At 50.6% G+C, this 18,936-nt stretch overlaps 1 protein-coding gene across 1 annotated transcript in view; it reads right to left on the reverse strand.

The window, feature by feature from the left end:
• Positions 1-2,562: 2,562 nt before the first annotated feature.
• Positions 2,563-18,936, reverse strand: part of LOC143774120 (uncharacterized) — a 61,995-nt gene continuing 45,621 nt past the window's right edge. Inside the window, exons 2-5 of the mRNA XM_077261423.1 lie at positions 15,574-15,828; positions 15,437-15,496; positions 8,602-8,958; positions 2,563-2,725 (exon numbers count right to left, since the gene is read on the reverse strand). Of these exons, the coding sequence (XP_077117538.1) occupies positions 2,721-2,725; positions 8,602-8,958; positions 15,437-15,496; positions 15,574-15,828 (677 nt within the window). The 3' untranslated portion in view covers positions 2,563-2,720. The remainder of the gene's footprint in view (positions 2,726-8,601; positions 8,959-15,436; positions 15,497-15,573; positions 15,829-18,936) is intronic.

Consider the following 18,936-nt stretch of genomic DNA (forward strand, 5'->3'; position numbering starts at 1 on the left):
CCGTACTAGACTGTTGGGGGCCCCCGGGACTGGATCTGAGTCCCCAACATCACCGTGAGTTTGTTCCTGTTTTGTGCACATGTCAGGGCCTAGTGTAGGCTTCAATAGTCAGAACACGGCAGCCGTGAGGTCTGCTTAGTAAAGGCCAGGGAGGTTATACGTAGAGTAGCATTATTCTTTGTTTATTGTTTGCATTTATTTGTGTGACATATCTTGAGTCTGTAACAGTTGTAGCACCGTGCTATTTTACGGACAAGATAAAGTGTATAAGTCTTGTAAAGTGTCTCTTGCCATTGCATACCCCTGTTTGCATCTTTCTCACCCACTTCATTCCTTGCCTTCCAATAAATCTACCCTTTGTTGTTTGCACCTCATCTTGTGTACAGTAGTCTTCCTGCACCATGGTGGTCCCCCAGCCATCGCTTCATTACTAAGCCAGGCAGTGAGGAGAAATCGCATGAAGAGATGGTTTCGCACCGGCAGCGAGCAGAAGCAGGCGTGCGGCACGCTTCGTAGGGTGACAGACAGTGCTATGTGCTAGTGACGTACTATGGCCGAGTGCTCCTGAGCGCTCGAGCGGGACAGAGTGAGGATCTGCGCCACGAGCAGTGACAGGCCGCGCAGCAGAGATAAGGACCACAGAGCAGAGATCCAGGACGGCTGCATGAGAGATTTACTGCGTGAGAGACTTTCTGGTATCGGGGGACACACAGAGCAGCATATGCCGGGCAGTTTGGTGCAAATCAGCAGCAGCTCGCAGCCGAGTGAGCAGCGTGCTCCGTCCTCTGAGCACTGGCACTGCGACGGGCTGCATTGCTTGGTCCCCGCCGCCTCCAGTGGGACTGCTGCAGAGCAAAGTGCCGTGCGCTCCGTGACTGTGAGTACCGCGCACTTGCAGAGGAGAGAAGGTTGAGTACTGGACAGACTTTTGCGGTCTAACTTGCCACTTGCTTCCCACCCATTTACGTTTGACTCTGAGAGTGCCGCAGCCTTGTTTGTTTGGGCTGCACCAACTTATGGACTAGGGGCTCAGCGGAAGGTACCGGAGACCGACTGCTGCCGCCAGAAGACGGACCGCTGTTTGCAGGACCCCACTGAAACAGCACCGTGCTGGCCGTTGTCGGCGCCGCCGCCCTCCAAGCTTTAGCAGAAGACTGGGAAGCCTTTGACACGATAAGTGATTTAAGGAACTGCCGTTATCTTGTTTATTGCTCATTAACTCTACCTTTTACCTACCTTTGAACTGTTTAACCCTCATTTACCTGTTTATCTCCCTGCGTGGAGTATCCCCTGTTAAATTAAAACTGTTGGCCCTTGCTCGGTCTCTCTTGGCTCACTGCATCCCGCAACCTGCTTACAGTTATTCACTGTTGCTAGGTCAGGGACAGTAAGAGTTAACAGTGTGGGCTGTGCTTGCAGCCAGGAGGTGAAAGGAAGCTGCAGTTTCCTCAGAAGAACTGCCCGGATTGGATCGTTGAACAGGGCAGACGTATATGACCCAGGGCGCAGCCAGGCCTCCGGACAGGAGAGAACGGTTGCCCTGGATTGTGAAGGACTACGAAATAAGGACTAAAGGACTGCACCACGAGTCTTCAGGATTTCAGGAGGGTCCAATGCTGAAGGGGTCTCCGTTGTCCAGATTCCAGGATGTGGATTTTTGTGATCTCCGTCTTCTGCAGCCGTTGTGGGTACGGATATAGCCAGCATCAGGGAGAGATCATGAATCCAGTGATGTATTTTTGTTGCTTTATTCTTTATATCCTGTCACATTAAATAAGTTGTTTTCCCCGTTGGACAACGGTTGCCTTTTCTGCCTCTCTTTTGCCTGGACTACTGCAGCTGGAGCAAGAACAAGGTACGTCGTGAGGAAGGTTGTGTTGGCCCCAACTGTCTATGTGGAAGGTGCCACGGGAGAGATCGCTGGCAGTCTGCTCAGTGGACTCTATTCAAGTACTGTGCCTTTAAGAACCTGGCTCTGACTACAAACTTCCCCCCGGTCGCCCTCGTTACATGACCTTCCTTCACCGAAATGTGACCCAGTCACACGCACTCCCCTGAATTCCCTGGGCTGTGTGCGGTGTTAGCCCAATATCCAGCTCGCGCTTGTGGCCAATGAAAGCAGAGGAGTGAGGGAAAGCAGAGGAGTGAGGGAAAGCATCCGCTGAATAATGGGCGGTGACGTGGTGAAACCCTGCCCACATTCCAGTCAATCAGAGGGAGTGCGTGTGACGCTGCAGCCGGGGGTCATGTGATCGTAAATGAGCCAGCTGCGATAGCGCCGCTCACAGGTAAATATTGGAGCATAAGTTATTTACAAAAATGCCTTTTTAAAAGGTTTAATGCGATGGGCGCACTATACATTGTAGTGGTCCAACTCTCTAAGATGTCTAGGGCTCCACATAAAGCCCGGAATGCCGGAAGGCTGTTTTCTGCAAATGTTATTTCCGCTCTGTCATCCTTCTAGGTTAGGAAGATAGAAGCTACACCAGCTGGAGCCACGCAGTGTGGGCGACCTCCGCTGCACAGAGCACCCACATTATGTGAAGGTTTCACTTTATAAACTTTATTTTTATAGTTTCACGGTTTATGATCTCTGAGGAGTCCAGATATAGCGTCTGGTGCCACTGCCGACGTCATCACGAAGAAGCCGGACTGTGCATTTCCACTCAACGTAGAGGTAACAGTGGCCAGCAGCAAGTCAGGAGGACATGGACCAGTCATCATCCTGAAAGTGAAACAGATCTGTAGATGTCACCTCATCCACCACCCTCCTCCTCACCCACCATCCCCCTCCTCATCAACCTCATCCATCTCTTCTCCTCCTCATCCTTACCCACCATCACCCTGCCTCTCTTCTTCATCCTCACCCACCACCCCCCTTCTCACGCACCACCCCCTCTTCTCATCATCCTTACCCATCAGCACCCTGCCTCTCCTCTTCATCCTCACCCACCACCCCCTCCTCATCCACCACCCTTCTCCTCACCCACCACCCCCTGCTGACCCACCATCCCCCTCCTCATCAACCTCATCCATCACTTCTCCTCCTCCTTACCCACCAGCACTCTGCCTCTCTTCTTCATCCTCACCCACCACCCCCTCCTCATCCACCACCCTCCTCCTTACCCAACACACCCCCTCCTTATCATCCTTACCCACCAGCACTCTGCCTCTCCTCTTCATCCTCACCCACCACCCCCTCTTCTCATCTTTACCCACCAGCACCCTGCCTCTCTTCTTCATCCTCACCCACCACCCCCCTCCTCATCCACCACCCTCCTCCTCACACACCACCCCCTGCTCACCCACCATCCCCCTCCTCATCAACCTCATCAATCTCTTCTCCTCCTCATCCTTACCCACCAGCACTCTGCCTCTCTTCTTCATCCTCACCCACCACCCCCTCTTCTCATCATTCTTACCCATCAGCACCCTGCCTCTCTTCTTCATCCTCACCCACCACCCCCCTCCTCATCCACCACCCTCCTCCATACCCAACACACCCCCCTCCTCATCATCCTTACCCACCAGCACTCTGCCTCTCTTCTTCATCCTCACCCACTACCCCCCTCCTCATCCACCACCCTCCTCCTTACCCACCACACACCCCTCCTCATCATCCTTACCCACCAGCACTCTGCCTCTCTTCTTCATCCTCACCCACCACCCCCCTCCTCATCCCCCACCCTCCTCCTTACCCACCACACACCCCTCCTCATCATCCTTACCCACCAGCACTCTGCCTCTTCTTCATCTTCGCCCACTAACCCCTCCTCATCCACCACCCTCCTCCTTACCCACCACACCCCCCTCCTCATCATCCTTACTGTTATGATCCGGTGACTTTGGAGCCGCATGAACTTTCTCTGGAGTAGGTGGAAACTGTACTGACCACAAAACCTGAACTAACACCGCAACTAGAAGTAGCCGTAGGGTGTGCCTAACAAACCCTAGACACCTCGACACAGCCGGAGGACTAAATACCCCTAAAGATGGAAATAGGAATACTACCTTGCCTCAGAGCAGAACCCCAAAGGATAGGCAGCCCCCCACGAATATTGACTGTGAGTAGGAGAGGAAAGACACACACAGACAGAAAACAGGATTCAGCAAAAGAGGCCACTCTAGCTAAATAGGGAAAGATAGGACAGAATACTAAGCGGTCAGTATTAAAACCCTTCCAAAAATATCCACAGCAGATAATACAAAAAGTTCCACAATCTAACTAAAGACATGGAATGTATATCTGCCACTCCAGAGAATCCAACAAGACTGAGAAAATACTGACACAATCTAAGCTGGACAAAAAAACACTGAATAGCACAGAATTATTAAGCACACAGCATGTGTGCCACAGAAACAAAACCAGACACTTATCTTTGCTGATTTGGCAGAAGGCAGAAGGAACCAAACCAGGACCAAAACCTCCCAACAACCATGGACAACTGGCAAGGACTAATGAATCCTGCACGCCTAAATACCCCAGTCAGAACTGCAATCAGCAGATACACCTGACCAGGACTGCAACTCAGGGGCAACTGCATTACCACCTACAACCACGGGAGGGAGCCCAAAAGCAGAATTCACAACACCTTACCCACCAGCACTCTGCTTCTCTTCTTCATCCTCACCCACCACCCCCTCCTCATCCACCACCCTCCTCCTTACCCAACACACCCTCCTCCTCATCATCCTTACCCACCAGCACTCTGCCTCTCTTCTTCATCCTCACCCACCACCCCCTCCTCATCCACCACCCTCCTCCTCACCCACCACCCCCTGCTCACCCACCATCCCCCTCCTCATCAACCTCATCCATCACTTCTCCTCCTCATCCTTACCCACCAGCACCCTGCCTCTCTTCTTCATCCTCTCCCACCACGCCCCTCCTCATTATCCTCTGCCACCACCATCATGCTCCCTCCTCATAATCCTCACCCACCACATCTTCACGAACTACCATCATGCTCCTCCATGTCCTCTTCACCTACCACCACGCCACTCCTACACATCATGACTAACAACCTCATCATCTGCACTCACTACTATCATACTCCTTCACCACCCATAAACAATAACTCACTATCTCATGCTGATGATGACAGTATGCACTGTGTGATCAGATATGAGATGTACATGTACAGTTATGGATGAAAGTATTGGTACCCTGGAAATTATTCCAGAAATTTTAGTATTTCTACCAGCATATTATTGCAATTACACATGTTTTATAATAAACATGTTCATTTTTTTGTGTGTATTAGAACAACAAAAAACATAGAAAAAAGGCTAATTTGACATAATTTCACACTAATCTCCCAAAATGGGCCTGACAAAATTGTTGGCATCTTTCAACAAATATCGCTTAACAACTTTGTTTCAAGCATGTGAAGCTTGTTCGGACTTGTGGGTGGCAAGTAACAGGTGGTTGGCAATATGAAAATCACACCTGAAACCAGGGGAGAAGTTGACTCAGTGTTTGCATTGTGTGTCTGTGTGTGCCACACTAAGCATGGAGAACAGAAAGAGGTGAAGAGAATTGTCTGAGGACATGAAAACCAAAAGTGTTAAACAATATCAGCAATTTCAAGGTTACAAGTCCAGATATATTGATGTTGCTTTGTCCATGGTGCACAAATCAAGAACTTCACAACTCATGGCACTGTAGCTAATCTCCCTCCTGGCAGAAAAAAAATTGATGAAAGGTTGCAACACAGGATAGTCTGGATGGTGGATAAGCAGCCCCAATCAAGTGCCAAAGAATTTCAAGCTGTCCTACAGGCTCAGGGTGCATCAGTGTTCCTGCAAACTATCTGTCGACATTTCAATGAAATTAAAAGCTATGACAGGAGAGACCCAGGAGAACCCCACTGCTGACACAGACATTAAAACTAGACTGCGCTTTGACAAAATGTAGGTGAGTAGCTCATTATCCTTCTGGGAAAGCATCATGTGGACAGATGAGACCAAGAGCTTTTTGGTAAAGCGCATCATTCTACTGTTCACCAAAACAGAATGAGGCCTGCAAAGAAGAGAACACAGTACCTACAGTCAAATATGGTGGAGGTTCAAAGATGTTTTGGGGTTGTTTTGCTGCCTCTGGCACTGGTTGCATTGACTGTGTGCAAGGCATTATGGCATCTGAAGATTACTAAAGGATTTTACAATGCAATGTAGGGTTCAGGATTAGAAAGCTAGGTTTCCATCCTAGGTCATGGGTTTCCAGTAAGACCATGGCTTTAAACTTACAAACATACTCAAGAAGCACCTATAAATGGATGGAAGCAAAGTACTGCAGAGTTGTTATGTTGCAGCTATGAGTCCAGATCTAAATCCCTTTAATTGCCTTCAAGTATGAGAGATCTGGAGTAATCAACTAATCCACCTGTCCCCCCACTATTCCCTGGCCTCTCCCGTCTGTCAATCCGTTCACTGGCTCCCCATTACCCAGAGACTCCAGTACAAAACCCTAACCATGGCATACAAAGCCATCCACAACCTGTCTCCTCCATACATCTGTGACCTCGTCTCTCGGTACTTACCTACACGCAACCTCCGATCCTCACAAGATCTCCTTCTCTACTCCCCTCTTATCTCCTCTTCCCACGATCACATACAAGATTTCTCTCGCGTATCCTCCCTACTCTGGAACTCTCTACCACAACATATCAGACTCTCACCTACCATCGAAACCTTCAAAAAGAGCCTGAAGACCCACCTCTTCCGACAAGCCTACAACCTGCAGTAACCACCGATTCACCAAACCACTGCATGACCAGCTCTATCCTCACCTACTGTATTCTCACCCATCCCTTGTAGATTGTGAGCCTTCGCGGGCAGGGTCCTCTCTCCTGTATCCTCATCCATCCCTTGTAGATTGTGAGCCCTCGTGGGCAGGGTCCTCTCTCCTCCTGTATCCTCATCCATCCCTTGTAGATTGTGAGCTCTCGCGGGCGGGTCCTTTCTCCTCCTGTATCCTCATCCATCCCTTGTAGATTGTGAGCCCTCGCGGGCAGGGTCCTCTCTCCTGCTGTATCCTCACCCATCCCTTGTAGATTGTGAGCCTTCGCGGGCAGGGTCCTCTCTCCTGTATCCTCATCCATCCCTTGTAGATTGTGAGCCCTCGTGGGCAGGGTCCTCTCTCCTCCTGTATCCTCATCCATCCCTTGTAGATTGTGAGCTCTCGCGGGCGGGTCCTTTCTCCTCCTGTATCCTCATCCATCCCTTGTAGATTGTGAGCCCTTGCGGGCAGGGTCCTCTCTCCTCCTGTATCCTCATCCATCCCTTGTAGATTGTGAGCCCTCGTGGGCAGGGTCCTCTCTCCTCCTGTATCCTCATCCATCTTTTGTAGATTGTGAGCCCTCGCGGGCAGGGTCCTCTCTCCTCCTGTATCCTCACCCATCTATTGTAGATTGTGAGCCCTCGCGGGCAGGGTCCTCTCTCCTCCTGTATCCTCATCCATCCCTTGTAGATTGTGAGCCCTCGTGGGCAGGGTCCTCTCTCCTCCTGTATCCTCATCCATCCCTTGTAGATTGTGAGCTCTCGCGGGCGGGTCCTTTCTCCTCCTGTATCCTCATCCATCCCTTGTAGATTGTGAGCCCTCGCGGGCGGGTCCTCTATCCTCACCTACTGTATCCTCACCCATCTATTGTAGATTGTGAGCCCTCGCGGGCAGGGTCCTCACTCCTCCTGTACCAGTTATTACTTGTATTGTTTAAGATTATTGTACTTGTTTTTATTATGTATACCCCTCCTCACATGTACAGCGCCATGGAATAAATGGCGCTATAAGGGTATGTGCACACGCTGCGGATTTTGCTGCAGATCACCAGCGGATTGGCAGCTGCAGATTCGCAGCAGTTTTCCACTTGCTTATAGTAACATGTAAACTTATGAAAAACAGAATCCGCAGTGCACATGCTGCGGAAAAAAAAGCTCGGAAATGTAGCATTGTTTATTCCGCAGCATGTCAATTCTTTGTCCGGATTCCGCAGCGGTTTACACCTGCTCCATAATAGGAATCCGTAGGTGTAAAGCCGCAGGTGAAATCCGCACAAAAAACGTATAAAATCCGCGGTAAATCCGCAGGTAAAATGCAGTGCTTTTTACCTGCGGATTTCTCAAAACAGGTGCGGAAAAATCCGCAGCGGTTCCATCTACGTACGTGTGCACATACCCTAATAATAAATAATAATAATAATTTGCAAAAGAAGAGTCGTCCAAAACTCCAGCCGAGAGGTGTAAGAAGCTTGTGATGGTTATAGGAAGCGATTGATTGCAGTTATTTATAACAAAGGGGGTGACCAAATATTTAGTTGATTGTGCCAACTATTTTTTCTGGTCAATTGTGGGGGTTTTGTCCAATTTGCCTTTTTTTCTGTTTTTTTTTGCATTGTTCCAATACACCAATACACACAAAGGAAATAAACGTGTATTACAAAACATGTGGAACTGCAATAATTTTCTGGGAAAAAAATGCTCAATTTTCTGGAGCAATATCAAGGGTGCCAACACTTTTCAGCCATGACTGTATTTAAAGGTGCATGGCCATACGTTAGGTTTCTATGGGGGCACAAACTTACTCAGTGTGTATATACTCACCTCCATAGCACATGAAGGGTAGGGTCTCGCCACAGCACTCAGAGCTCCAGGTGAAGTTTTTACTAGGGTCTCCTGAGATGAGTCCGCATGGTTTAGATATTGGGTCACTGGGTTCTGATTCTCCCCAGTAGGCATATTGTCCCCATGCCTGGCCACCGCTCCAGCGCCAATCTCCCCAAAAACGATTCCTTTTTAACCCAAACCAAAATCCTTTGCTGGGAATGTAGAAAGACAGGAGGGCGGCAATACTGGTTTGCTCCTCAGTTGAAGTTATGGAGACCAGGTCTGTGTAGTGGGTCCGGCAGAAGGTCCGAGATTTTGCCCAAGTCATGGGTGTCTGCACCAAGTGGAGGATGCCTGAAGGGAGAAGTCACATTAACTGCCCTTTACTAATTACTGGTCTGAGCTAATCCCCTCATAGTCATTCTGCAGAAAGACCACCATGCCATGCGATGAAGGGAAGATAAGCTGAAATTATAGTAGTGGATGCAATGCATGGATGTTGTAGATAGGAGCAGTAGTGGTGTGTGTAATGTGAGTTAGTGTGCGGCATGTAGCACTGGGGTCTCCTCCAATGTGCGGCATGTAGCACTGTGTCGGACTGGGGTGGCTAGGGCCCACTAGTGGAACTGACTCCAGGGGCCCACTCTACATTTCAATGCTCAGGCTAGGTTCACCTTTGTGTTGTAGTATGTGTTAGGAGGCTCAGCAGTAAGTTTCATCATATTCACTAGTACAGGTACAACATGCTGCACATTGTTTTCTGCAAAAAAAAAGGACACTAACGGAAACAACAAAGACCTGATTACTGTATTTAATTGGTTCTCTCCATTGCCATTTTTGTCTATTTTTGACAGATCCATTTCTTTAAGGCTATGGTCACACTATGGCTATGTGCACATGTTGCGGATTTGCCTCTGGAATTTTCTGTGCGGATTCTGCATCTCTTGGCAGAAAACGCAGGTCAAAATCTGCGCGTTTTTCTTGCAGATTTTACGCATTTTTATCCCTGCGCATTTCTATAATGGAATGGGTGCAGAAACGCACAAGGAATTGACATGGTCCTTTTTTTAATCCCCTGCGGATTCCCTGTGGATTTTTCCGCACCATTAGCACAGCACTTTTATTTTCCCATTGATTTACATTGTATTGTAAATCACTTACGGTTCAGCAGTGGTTCTGCACGGAAAAAACGCTGCGGATCCGCAGGAAATCCGCAACGTGTGCACACAGCCTATCGGTATTTTACATCAGTTTCTGCAGCAAAACCTGAGTGCTTGGCAGGTTCCACTGCATTTTTGGTGCGTTTTTTCATGCATTTTTTTCCATTCAATTCAATGGGTGAAAAACCCTAAAAAAACGCTGAAAAAAGTGACATGCTCTACATCCAAAAACCATGCAAAGCTCAAAATACTGATAAAAAATAAACCAATGTATGTGCATGAGATCTTTGGAATCCCCGCCCCGCACTGTGCATAATGCATAACACAGTGCGGGCGGGGATTCCAAAGGTGGGTGGCCGCAATGCCCGCGCAGGCGCAGTCTGCAAGCCTGGCTGGGACGTCAGACGGCCAGAGCTTACTGCGTCTGCGCAGCACAGCAGTACATTGCGCAGGCGCCGGTTTTGAAACGATAACAGCGCTGAGGGGGCGGCGCCGAAAGTGCAGGAAGATTGGAGTGACGGCAGAGGAGCTGGCCAAGCTGGGGAGTGAGGACCAGCCTACCTGGCTAGAGACAGGAATTGTGGCTAAGTATAAAAACGCTTTATTTGGGGTGTACTTGAACCTAAAACTAAAAGAGCCACCTTGTTAGACTGCAGCATTACTGCTGCACAAGGTGGCTCTTTTAGTTTATAACGGCTGGAGGGGGGTGACAGTGGCCCTATAAACCTTTAGCAACCGCCGACACTCATTAAGCTAAGTTTCCTTATTTCCTCATCGCCGTTCTAAAATGGCAATCAGGGATAAGGCTGTAGCGCCCCCCAGAGTCGGAAAATCTCCAGGATCTTGGCTACCAGGGTTACCCGAGACCCCGGAGAACATGATCAGGGCAGGATTTTCTGCTGTCCGATCATGTGATTGCTGTTATCGCCCCCCAAGATCTGCCCGCCTGTACCCAGCAACAATAGGACATTTTTCCTATTCTTTCCTTTTGATCACTGTTAGGCTACGTTCACATTTGCGTTGTGCGCCGCAGCGTCGGCGCCGCAGCGCACAACGCAAACAAAAACGCGGCAAAACGCACGCTAAAACGCTGCGTTTTGCGCCGCATGCGTCCTTTTTGGCCGAAAGTTGGACGCAAAAAAAATGCAACTTGAAGCGTTTCTTGCGTCCAACGCTTGCGGCCATGCGGCGCAAAACGCAGCACAACGCATGTCCATGCGCCCCCATGTTAAATATAGGGGCGCATGCGGCGACGCTGCGGCGCCCGACGCTGCGGCGCTGACCGCAAATGTGAACGTAGCCTTATAGAGCATCCAATGCAAACTGGAGAGATGGCATTTTTTTTTACTGTTATATTTTTGTGATAAATGACATTATAAATATATTCATTGTTCATTCTGCATATAAAAATGCCAGGTATCTTTTTAAAAGGGACATGTGTTTTGTTGCGGTGCTTTTTAATGTCACATGTATGCACACAGTCACTTATTGACATAAATGCATTGCAGACACACTGTACTTCTCTAGATAGTGCACATATTAGGATTTGGGTACACACCTTATACACACACAGAAATAAGATAGGATTTCGGGCATCAAGTGCCATGAAGAAGATGGGGGCCCCCTGTCACTATCACAGGTGGCAGTGGGGGCGGGTAAAGTGATATCAACAACTAGAAGGCAGAAAGGGTAGAGGGGGCAGAAAGAGTGCAGCTGTGAGGGTCAAACAGAAAAAAAAACAGCTTTTGTTGGTGTGGACGGCAGGAGAGAGTCAGGACAGACATAAACAGGAAGCTCCAGTACTTACTCAGGCCAGCACTGTGTTCCTCTGGGGCCTCCCCTCCCCCTCCCGCCTGTGCCGACGACAGAGCTCAGAGCTTGGAGCAGGGCAGGAGCCGCAGACGCCTCTTCACTTCCATTAGCACTTTCATCACTGCTCGCTACTAGCTTCAGCGACTGCACGGCTCTCCTGGCCGCATGTTGCAGCAGCCTGACCCGGTCCATGCTGTTGGGCGGGACTTACTGCTGTCAGGCTCCAGGAGCAGCGTCTAAGTGCAGGTCAGGTAAATGGCTGTCTGAGCCTCCCTCCTCCCATCCTAGCCAGAGACTCCGGGAGGGAAGAGATCCAGCCCCAGCCGCACACTGCTCTCTTATGCTGCAGTCTGAGGCAGTGATCCCCACCATTATAGCAGGCATATGCCGGAGCACGGCTTTTCTCTCCTGAATGGGCGGGGAGAGACGGAGCTTAAATCGAGCATGCAGCACTGCTCAGAAGAGAGAGACTGTCGGAGGCAGGGGCCCACCGGGGGATCCACTGATTCCCCGGTGGGCCAGTCCGAGCCTGAGCACTGGGGTCTCCTCTAGTGTGCGGCATGTACTACTGGGGTCTCCAGTGTGCGGTATTACAGCTGAGGTTTCCTCCAGTGTGCGGCATGTACAGCTGCGGTCTCCTCCAGTGTGTGGTATGTACTACTGGGGTTTCCTCCAGTGTGCGGTATTACAGCTGAGGTCTCCTCCAGTGTGCGGTATTACAGCTGGGGTCTCCTCCAGTGTGCGGCATGTACAGCTGGGGTCTCCTCCAGTGTGCGGCATGTACAGCTGGGGTCTCCTCCAGTGTGCGGCATGTACTACTGGGGTCTCCTCCAGTGTGCGGTATTACAGCTGAGGTCTCCTCCAGTGTGCGGCATGTACAGCTGGGGTCTCCTCCAGTGTGCGGCATGTACAGCTGGGGTCTCCTCCAGTGTGCGGCATGTACTACTGGGGTCTCCTCCAGTGTGCGGTATTACAGCTGAGGTCTCCTCCAGTGTGCGGTATTACAGCTGAGGTCTCCTCCAGTGTGCGGCATGTACTACTGGGGTCTCCTCCAGTGTGTGGCATGTACTACTGGGGTCTCCTCCAGTGTGCGGCATGTACTACTGGGGTCTCCTCCAGTGTGTGGCATGTACTACTGGGGTCTCCTCCTGTGTGCAGTATGTACTACTGGGGTCTCCTCCAGTGTGCAGTGTGTACTACTGGGGTCTCCTCCTGTGTGCGGTATGTACTACTGGGGTCTACTCCAGTGTGCAGTATGTACTACTCGGGTCTCCTCCAGTGTGCGGCATACACTGCTGGGGTCTCCTCCAGTATGTGGCATGTACTGCTGGGGTCTCCTCCAGTGTGCAGCAAGTACAGCTAGGGTCTCCAGTGTGTGGTATGTTCTACTGGGGTCTCCTCCAGTGTGTGGTATGTACTACTGGGGTCTCCTCCAGTTTGTGGCATGTACTACTGGGGTCTCCTCCAGTGTGCGGTATTACAGCTGAGGTCTCCTCCAGTGTGTGGCATGTACAGCTGGGGTCTCCTCCAGTGTGCGGCATGTACTACTGGGGTTTCCTCCAGTGTGCGGTATTACAGCTGAGGTCTCCTCCAGTGTGCGGTATTACAGCTGAGGTTTCCTCCAGTGTGCGGCATGTACAGCTGGGGTCTCCTCCAGTGTGCGGCATGTACTACTGGGGTCTCCTCCAGTGTGTGGTATTACAGCTGAGGTTTCCTCCAGTGTGCGGCATGTACAGCTGGGGTCTCCTCCAGTGTGCGGTATGTACTACTGGGGTCTCCTCCAGTGTGTGGCATGTACAGCTGGGGTCTCCTCCAGTGTGCGGTATTACAGCTGAGGTCTCCTCCAGTGTGCGGTATGTACTACTGGGGTCTCCTCCAGTGTGCGTTATTACAGCTGGGGTCTCCTCCAGTGTGTGGCATGTACAGCTGGGGTCTCCTCCAGTGTGCGGTATGTATTACTGGGGTCTCCTCCAGTGTGTGGCATGTACTACTGGGGTCTCCTCCAGTGTGCGGTATTACAGCTGAGGTCTCCTCCAGTGTGCGGTATGTACTACTGGGGTCTCCTCCAGTGTGCGTTATTACAGCTGGGGTCTCCTCCAGTGTGTGGCATGTACAGCTGGGGTCTCCTCCAGTGTGCGGTATGTATTACTGGGGTCTCCTCCAGTGTGTGGCATGTACTACTGGGGTCTCCTCCAGTGTGCGGTATTACAGCTGAGGTCTCCTCCAGTGTGCGGTATGTACTACTGGGGTCTCCTCCAGTGTGCGGTATTACAGCTGAGGTTTCCTCCAGTGTGCGGCATGTACAGCTGGGGTCTCCTCCAGTGTGCGGCATGTACTACTGGGGTCTCCTCCAGTGTGTGGTATTACAGCTGAGGTTTCCTCCAGTGTGCGGCATGTACAGCTGGGGTCTCCTCCAGTGTGCGGTATGTACTACTGGGGTCTCCTCCAGTGTGTGGCATGTACAGCTGGGGTCTCCTCCAGTGTGCGGTATTACAGCTGAGGTCTCCTCCAGTGTGCGGTATGTACTACTGGGGTCTCCTCCAGTGTGCGTTATTACAGCTGGGGTCTCCTCCAGTGTGTGGCATGTACAGCTGGGGTCTCCTCCAGTGTGCGGTTTGTACTACTGGGGTCTCCTCCAGTGTGTGGCATGTACTACTGGGGTCTCCTCCTGTGTGCGGTATGTACTACTGGGGTCTCCTCCAGTGTGCAGTGTGTACTACTGGGGTCTCCTCCTGTGTGCGGTATGTACTACTGGGGTCTACTCCAGTGTGCAGTATGTACTACTCGGGTCTCCTCCAGTGTGTGGCATACACTGCTGGGGTCTCCTCCAGTATGTGGCATGTACTGCTGGGGTCTCCTCCAGTGTGCGGCAAGTACAGCTATGGTCTCCAGTGTGCGGTATGTTCTACTGGGGTCTCCTCCAGTGTGCAGTATGTACTACTGGAGTCTCTTCCAGTGTGCGGCATGTACTGCTGGAGTCTTCTCCAGTATGCAGTGTGTACTACTGGGGTCTCCTCCAGTATGTGGCATGTAATGCTGGGGTCTCCTCCAGTGTGCAGTGTTACAGCTGAGGTCTCCTCCAGTGTGTGGCAAGTACAGCTGGGGTCTCCTACAGTGTGTGATGTTACATGTGAGGTCTCCTCCAGTATGTGGCATGTAATGCTGGGGTCTCCTCCAGTGTGCGGCATGTACCGCGGGGGTCCCTTTATTGTTGTGTTGGGGTCTCCTCCAGTGTGCAGCAAGTACAGCTGGGGTCTCCTCCAGTGTGCAGTGTTACAGTTGAGGTCTCCTCCAGTTTGTGGCATGTACCGCGGGGGTCCCTTTATTGTTGTGTTGGGGTATAATTACTGTTGGGGTCTCCTCCTTTGGATAATAGCACTTAGGAAATTACATGGGTCACCCAGAAGTCTTCAGTGTATGGGGGTTGATAGTAGAAAACATGGTGGTGTGACTCAGACATCACATAAGGAGAGAAGATGTGGAGGAGCGGACTGGAACATCAGCGATCACCAACAATCTGCTGTAGGGAGTAGAGATAAGCAAATTTGATTGGGTCAGAGCTTATTCGGCAAGCTAAAGCGCTTACCGAATAAGCTGCATCGGGAACCCGGATGCCTGGATCACTGCTGATCGGCTGTCCGGCTCCGCAGCTGTATGTATCGCGCTGTGTCACTGTCACAACACATGCATGGAGAGACCGATCAGCTGTCGTGATCCAGGAAGCCGGGTTCCCTCTGCAGCTTATTCGGTAAGCGCTATAGCTTGCCGAATAAGCCCTGACCCCATTAAATTTGCTCATCTCTACTAGGGAGGAGCAAGGGCAACAAAAAATATAAAGAAGAAACTTTCATCTAACTTACCAACCACTGTCCCACCGCTCACGCCTGCGGACCCCTGTAATGTAGTAGATCTGATTGTACCTGTAAAACAGAGGACGCCTCCTTATAGATGTTTCAGGACATGTCTGGATGTCTTACAATTTGGAAAAACCCATTACCTCCAGATGTGGTCAAGCTGAGTACTGTAGCTGTAGTTGGAGCAGAAGTGAAGGGCTGAACCATTGGGGAAGAGTTCATTCCTGGACCAGCACCAGGACCAGCAGACCCCATGCCTTGTTGTGAGATACCCTGGGAGTCGGTCATGTTCCAGTAGGTAATAAGTTCTGGAGATGTTGTAGGCATGTATTGTAAAGTGGTGGGGCTTAGCGGCCACTGACAGTCCGAGGGGAGCTCAGGAACCGTGGTATTGGCAACTGTAAGGTCAAATTATGTGAAATTTAGCGAGAAAACATCAATAACAAATCTGCATCATTACTATATGTAAAAGGAGAAACAGAACCCAATCCCTACCTCATAAAAGGTGCGCCAAACCCATAACCTGCCCATGTAGGGGGAAAGCGGAACACAATCCCTGCCCCCATAAAGGGTATACCTGACTGCTTAGACCAAACCCTGTCCCTGCAAAGGGGAAAGCCAAGGGCAACTCCTGCCCCATAAAGGGTGCGCCAAACCCATAACCTGTCCATGTAGGGGGGAAAGCAGAACACAGTCCCTGCCCCCATAAAGGGTATACCTGACTGCTTAGACCAAACTCTGACCTTGCAAAGGGAAAGCCAAGGTCAACGCCTGCCCCCATAAAAGATGCTATCAGAAGATCATATGAACAGCGCTCCAGCCGGGTGTTATAATCCAAAATAAATCTTTATTCCAGCCATGTAACAGCGACGTTTCGACCGTACACCGGTCTTTTTCAAGCATACACAATGGTGTTATAGGTAGTGTTGAGCGATACCTTCCGATATCGGAAAGTATCGGTATCGGAAAGTATCGGCCGATACCGTCAAAGTATCGGATCTCGCCGATTCCGATACCCGATCCCAATGCAAGTCAATGGGACGAAAATATCGGAATTAAAATAAACCCTTTCTTTCCTTGTAGGTTCATTCTACATGAAGGAAAACAACTAAGAATAATGTAGGATGTATTGGGGGAGGTGGCGGAGACATTAAAGGCACAGAGGTTTAGCCCAATCAAATAGAATAGCAGGATTTTTAATTTTTTTTTAAGACGTTCGGAGTTACAAAGATATTGACTATGTTAAGATTTTTTTTATTTTGTCAGATATTGATGTTTCACTACTTCCACGCCCTTCACCCTCTTTTTTACTTCTCCCACACTTTCTTCTTCATCATCATCAGCATCTTTGACATCAACTTCTTCTTCACCTTATTCATCTTCTTCATCTTCTACCTTTAATTTTTTTTTTTACATTGTTCATATTCTTTTTATTTAACTATTATTCTTCTTCATATTCAACTTCTTCATCATATTCTTATTTGTGACAGGCATTCCCGTAGTTGTTATCTATAAAAGTTTGAAGATTACACCTTCCGTCCTGCCTGTCACAAAAGAGTTACATTTGTCCGCGTTCAGTTTGGCCTGCAGCATCAGGCCTTATCCAGGGGCACCACGAGGAACGGACTCACCCCCATACACTGCTTAGTCTTCTTCTGCTTATAATTTAGATAATATCTTTTGCTCTGATATTTAGTGTTATGCTTAATGTTCTTCTGCTCTTTGTTCTGCAGCCTCTTGTTCTTCTGCTTCTCGGTCTTCCATGTCGTCGTCGTCTCCAGGGTCGTCGTCTCCAGGGTTGTCGTCATCGGGGTGGTCTTCAGGGTCATCGACTCCAGGGTCGTCGTCTCCAGGGTTGTCGTCTCTGGTGTCATCGTCATCTTAGGGGTGGTCTTCCGGGTCGTCGTCTTTAGGGTCTTGAACTTGGAAATGTAGCAGAAGGTACAAGAAGGCTGAGAAAATGCCGAGAAACAGCTGATGGAACTGGAACTCGGATGGCTACCCGAACGTCCAAGAGCCAATGGAACTACCGAGGACCAGCTGACGTCACTGGAACCCGGTTACTAAGCAGGAGGTACCCGTGCCTGAAAGCACTACCAAGGACCACCTGACGTTGGTGGAACTCGGATACCCAGAGGGAGGCACCTAAGCCAAAGGCTCTGCCCGGAACCAGCTGACGGTACTGGAACCAGGATGGGGAGCAGAAGGTACAAGAGCAAAAGACACTGCCGAGAACCAGCTGACGGTACTGGAACCCGGATGGGTAGCCGAAGGTCCAAGAGCCAATGGAACTACCGAGGACCAGCTGACGTTACTGGAACCCGGTTACTAAGCAGGAGGTACCCGTGCCTGAAAGCACTACCAAGGACCACCTGACGTTGGTGGAACTCGGATACCCAGAGGGAGGCACCTAAGCCAAAGGCTCTGCCCGGAACCAGCTGACGGTACTGGAACCAGGATGGGGAGCAGAAGGTACAAGAGCAAAAGACACTGCCGAGAACCAGCTGACGGTACTGGAACTCGGATGGGTAGCCGAAGGTCCAAAAGCCAATGGAACTACCGAGGACCAGCTGACGTTACTGGAACCCGGTTACTAAGCAGGAGGTACCCGTGCCTGAAAGCACTACCAAGGACCACCTGACGTTGGTGGAACTCGGATACCCAGAGGGAGGCACCTAAGCCAAAGGCTCTGCCCGGAAACAGCTGACGGTGCTGGAACCAGGATGGGGACCTATTCAAGCTTGTCTTCCTAGAGCCCCAACTAGCGGTGTTGGAGCAAAGGGTCAGCAGGGGGAGCAGAGTGTAGGCCGAAGCCTGCACTGGAGGCATTTGTAGGTCTGTTGTGTCTGCGTGGCTGTTGCAGGACACGTTGCCGGCTACACAGCAGGGGAACAGCTGGCGGTGCTGAACCCCACTGACACATTGGCGGGTGTTTTTCTCTGTGCAGCTAGCAGTACCGGGCACCAACTGGCGGTGTTAGAGCCCAGGGTCAGCAGGAGGAGAGGGAGCAGAGTGTAGGCCGAAGCCTGCACTGGCGGCAGCTTTGTGTCTGCGTGGCTGTTGCAGGACACATTGCCGGCTACACAGCAGGGGAACAGCTGGTGGTGCTGAACCCCACTGACACATTGGCGGGTGTTTTTCTCTGTGCAGCCAGCACTTCGGGGCACCAACTGGCGGTGTTAGAGCCCAGGCTCTGCAGGGGGAGCAGAGTGTAGGCCGAAGCCTAATTGAACCAATTTTAAAGGTAACCTTTAACCCCCCTCAGGTGTTACAAACTAGAAGAGCCACACCTTATGCAGCAGTAGTGCTGCACAAGTCAAAGGTTGCTCTTTTAATTTTGTTCCTTGCACAAGCTGAATGAAACACGTACAACATTTTTGCCCTTATACAGTCAATCTGTCTTGGAGGCGGGAGTTCCCTTCGTAATGAGACGCAGCACAGCTGGCAAAAATACCACCTTGGTGCTTGGCGCGGCCTCCTGAGCATCGCATTTTGCTGTACAGGAG

The sequence above is a fragment of the Ranitomeya variabilis genome, chromosome 5 (genome assembly GCF_051348905.1).
Source record: "Ranitomeya variabilis isolate aRanVar5 chromosome 5, aRanVar5.hap1, whole genome shotgun sequence".
NCBI classification, from domain to species: domain Eukaryota; kingdom Metazoa; phylum Chordata; class Amphibia; order Anura; family Dendrobatidae; genus Ranitomeya; species Ranitomeya variabilis.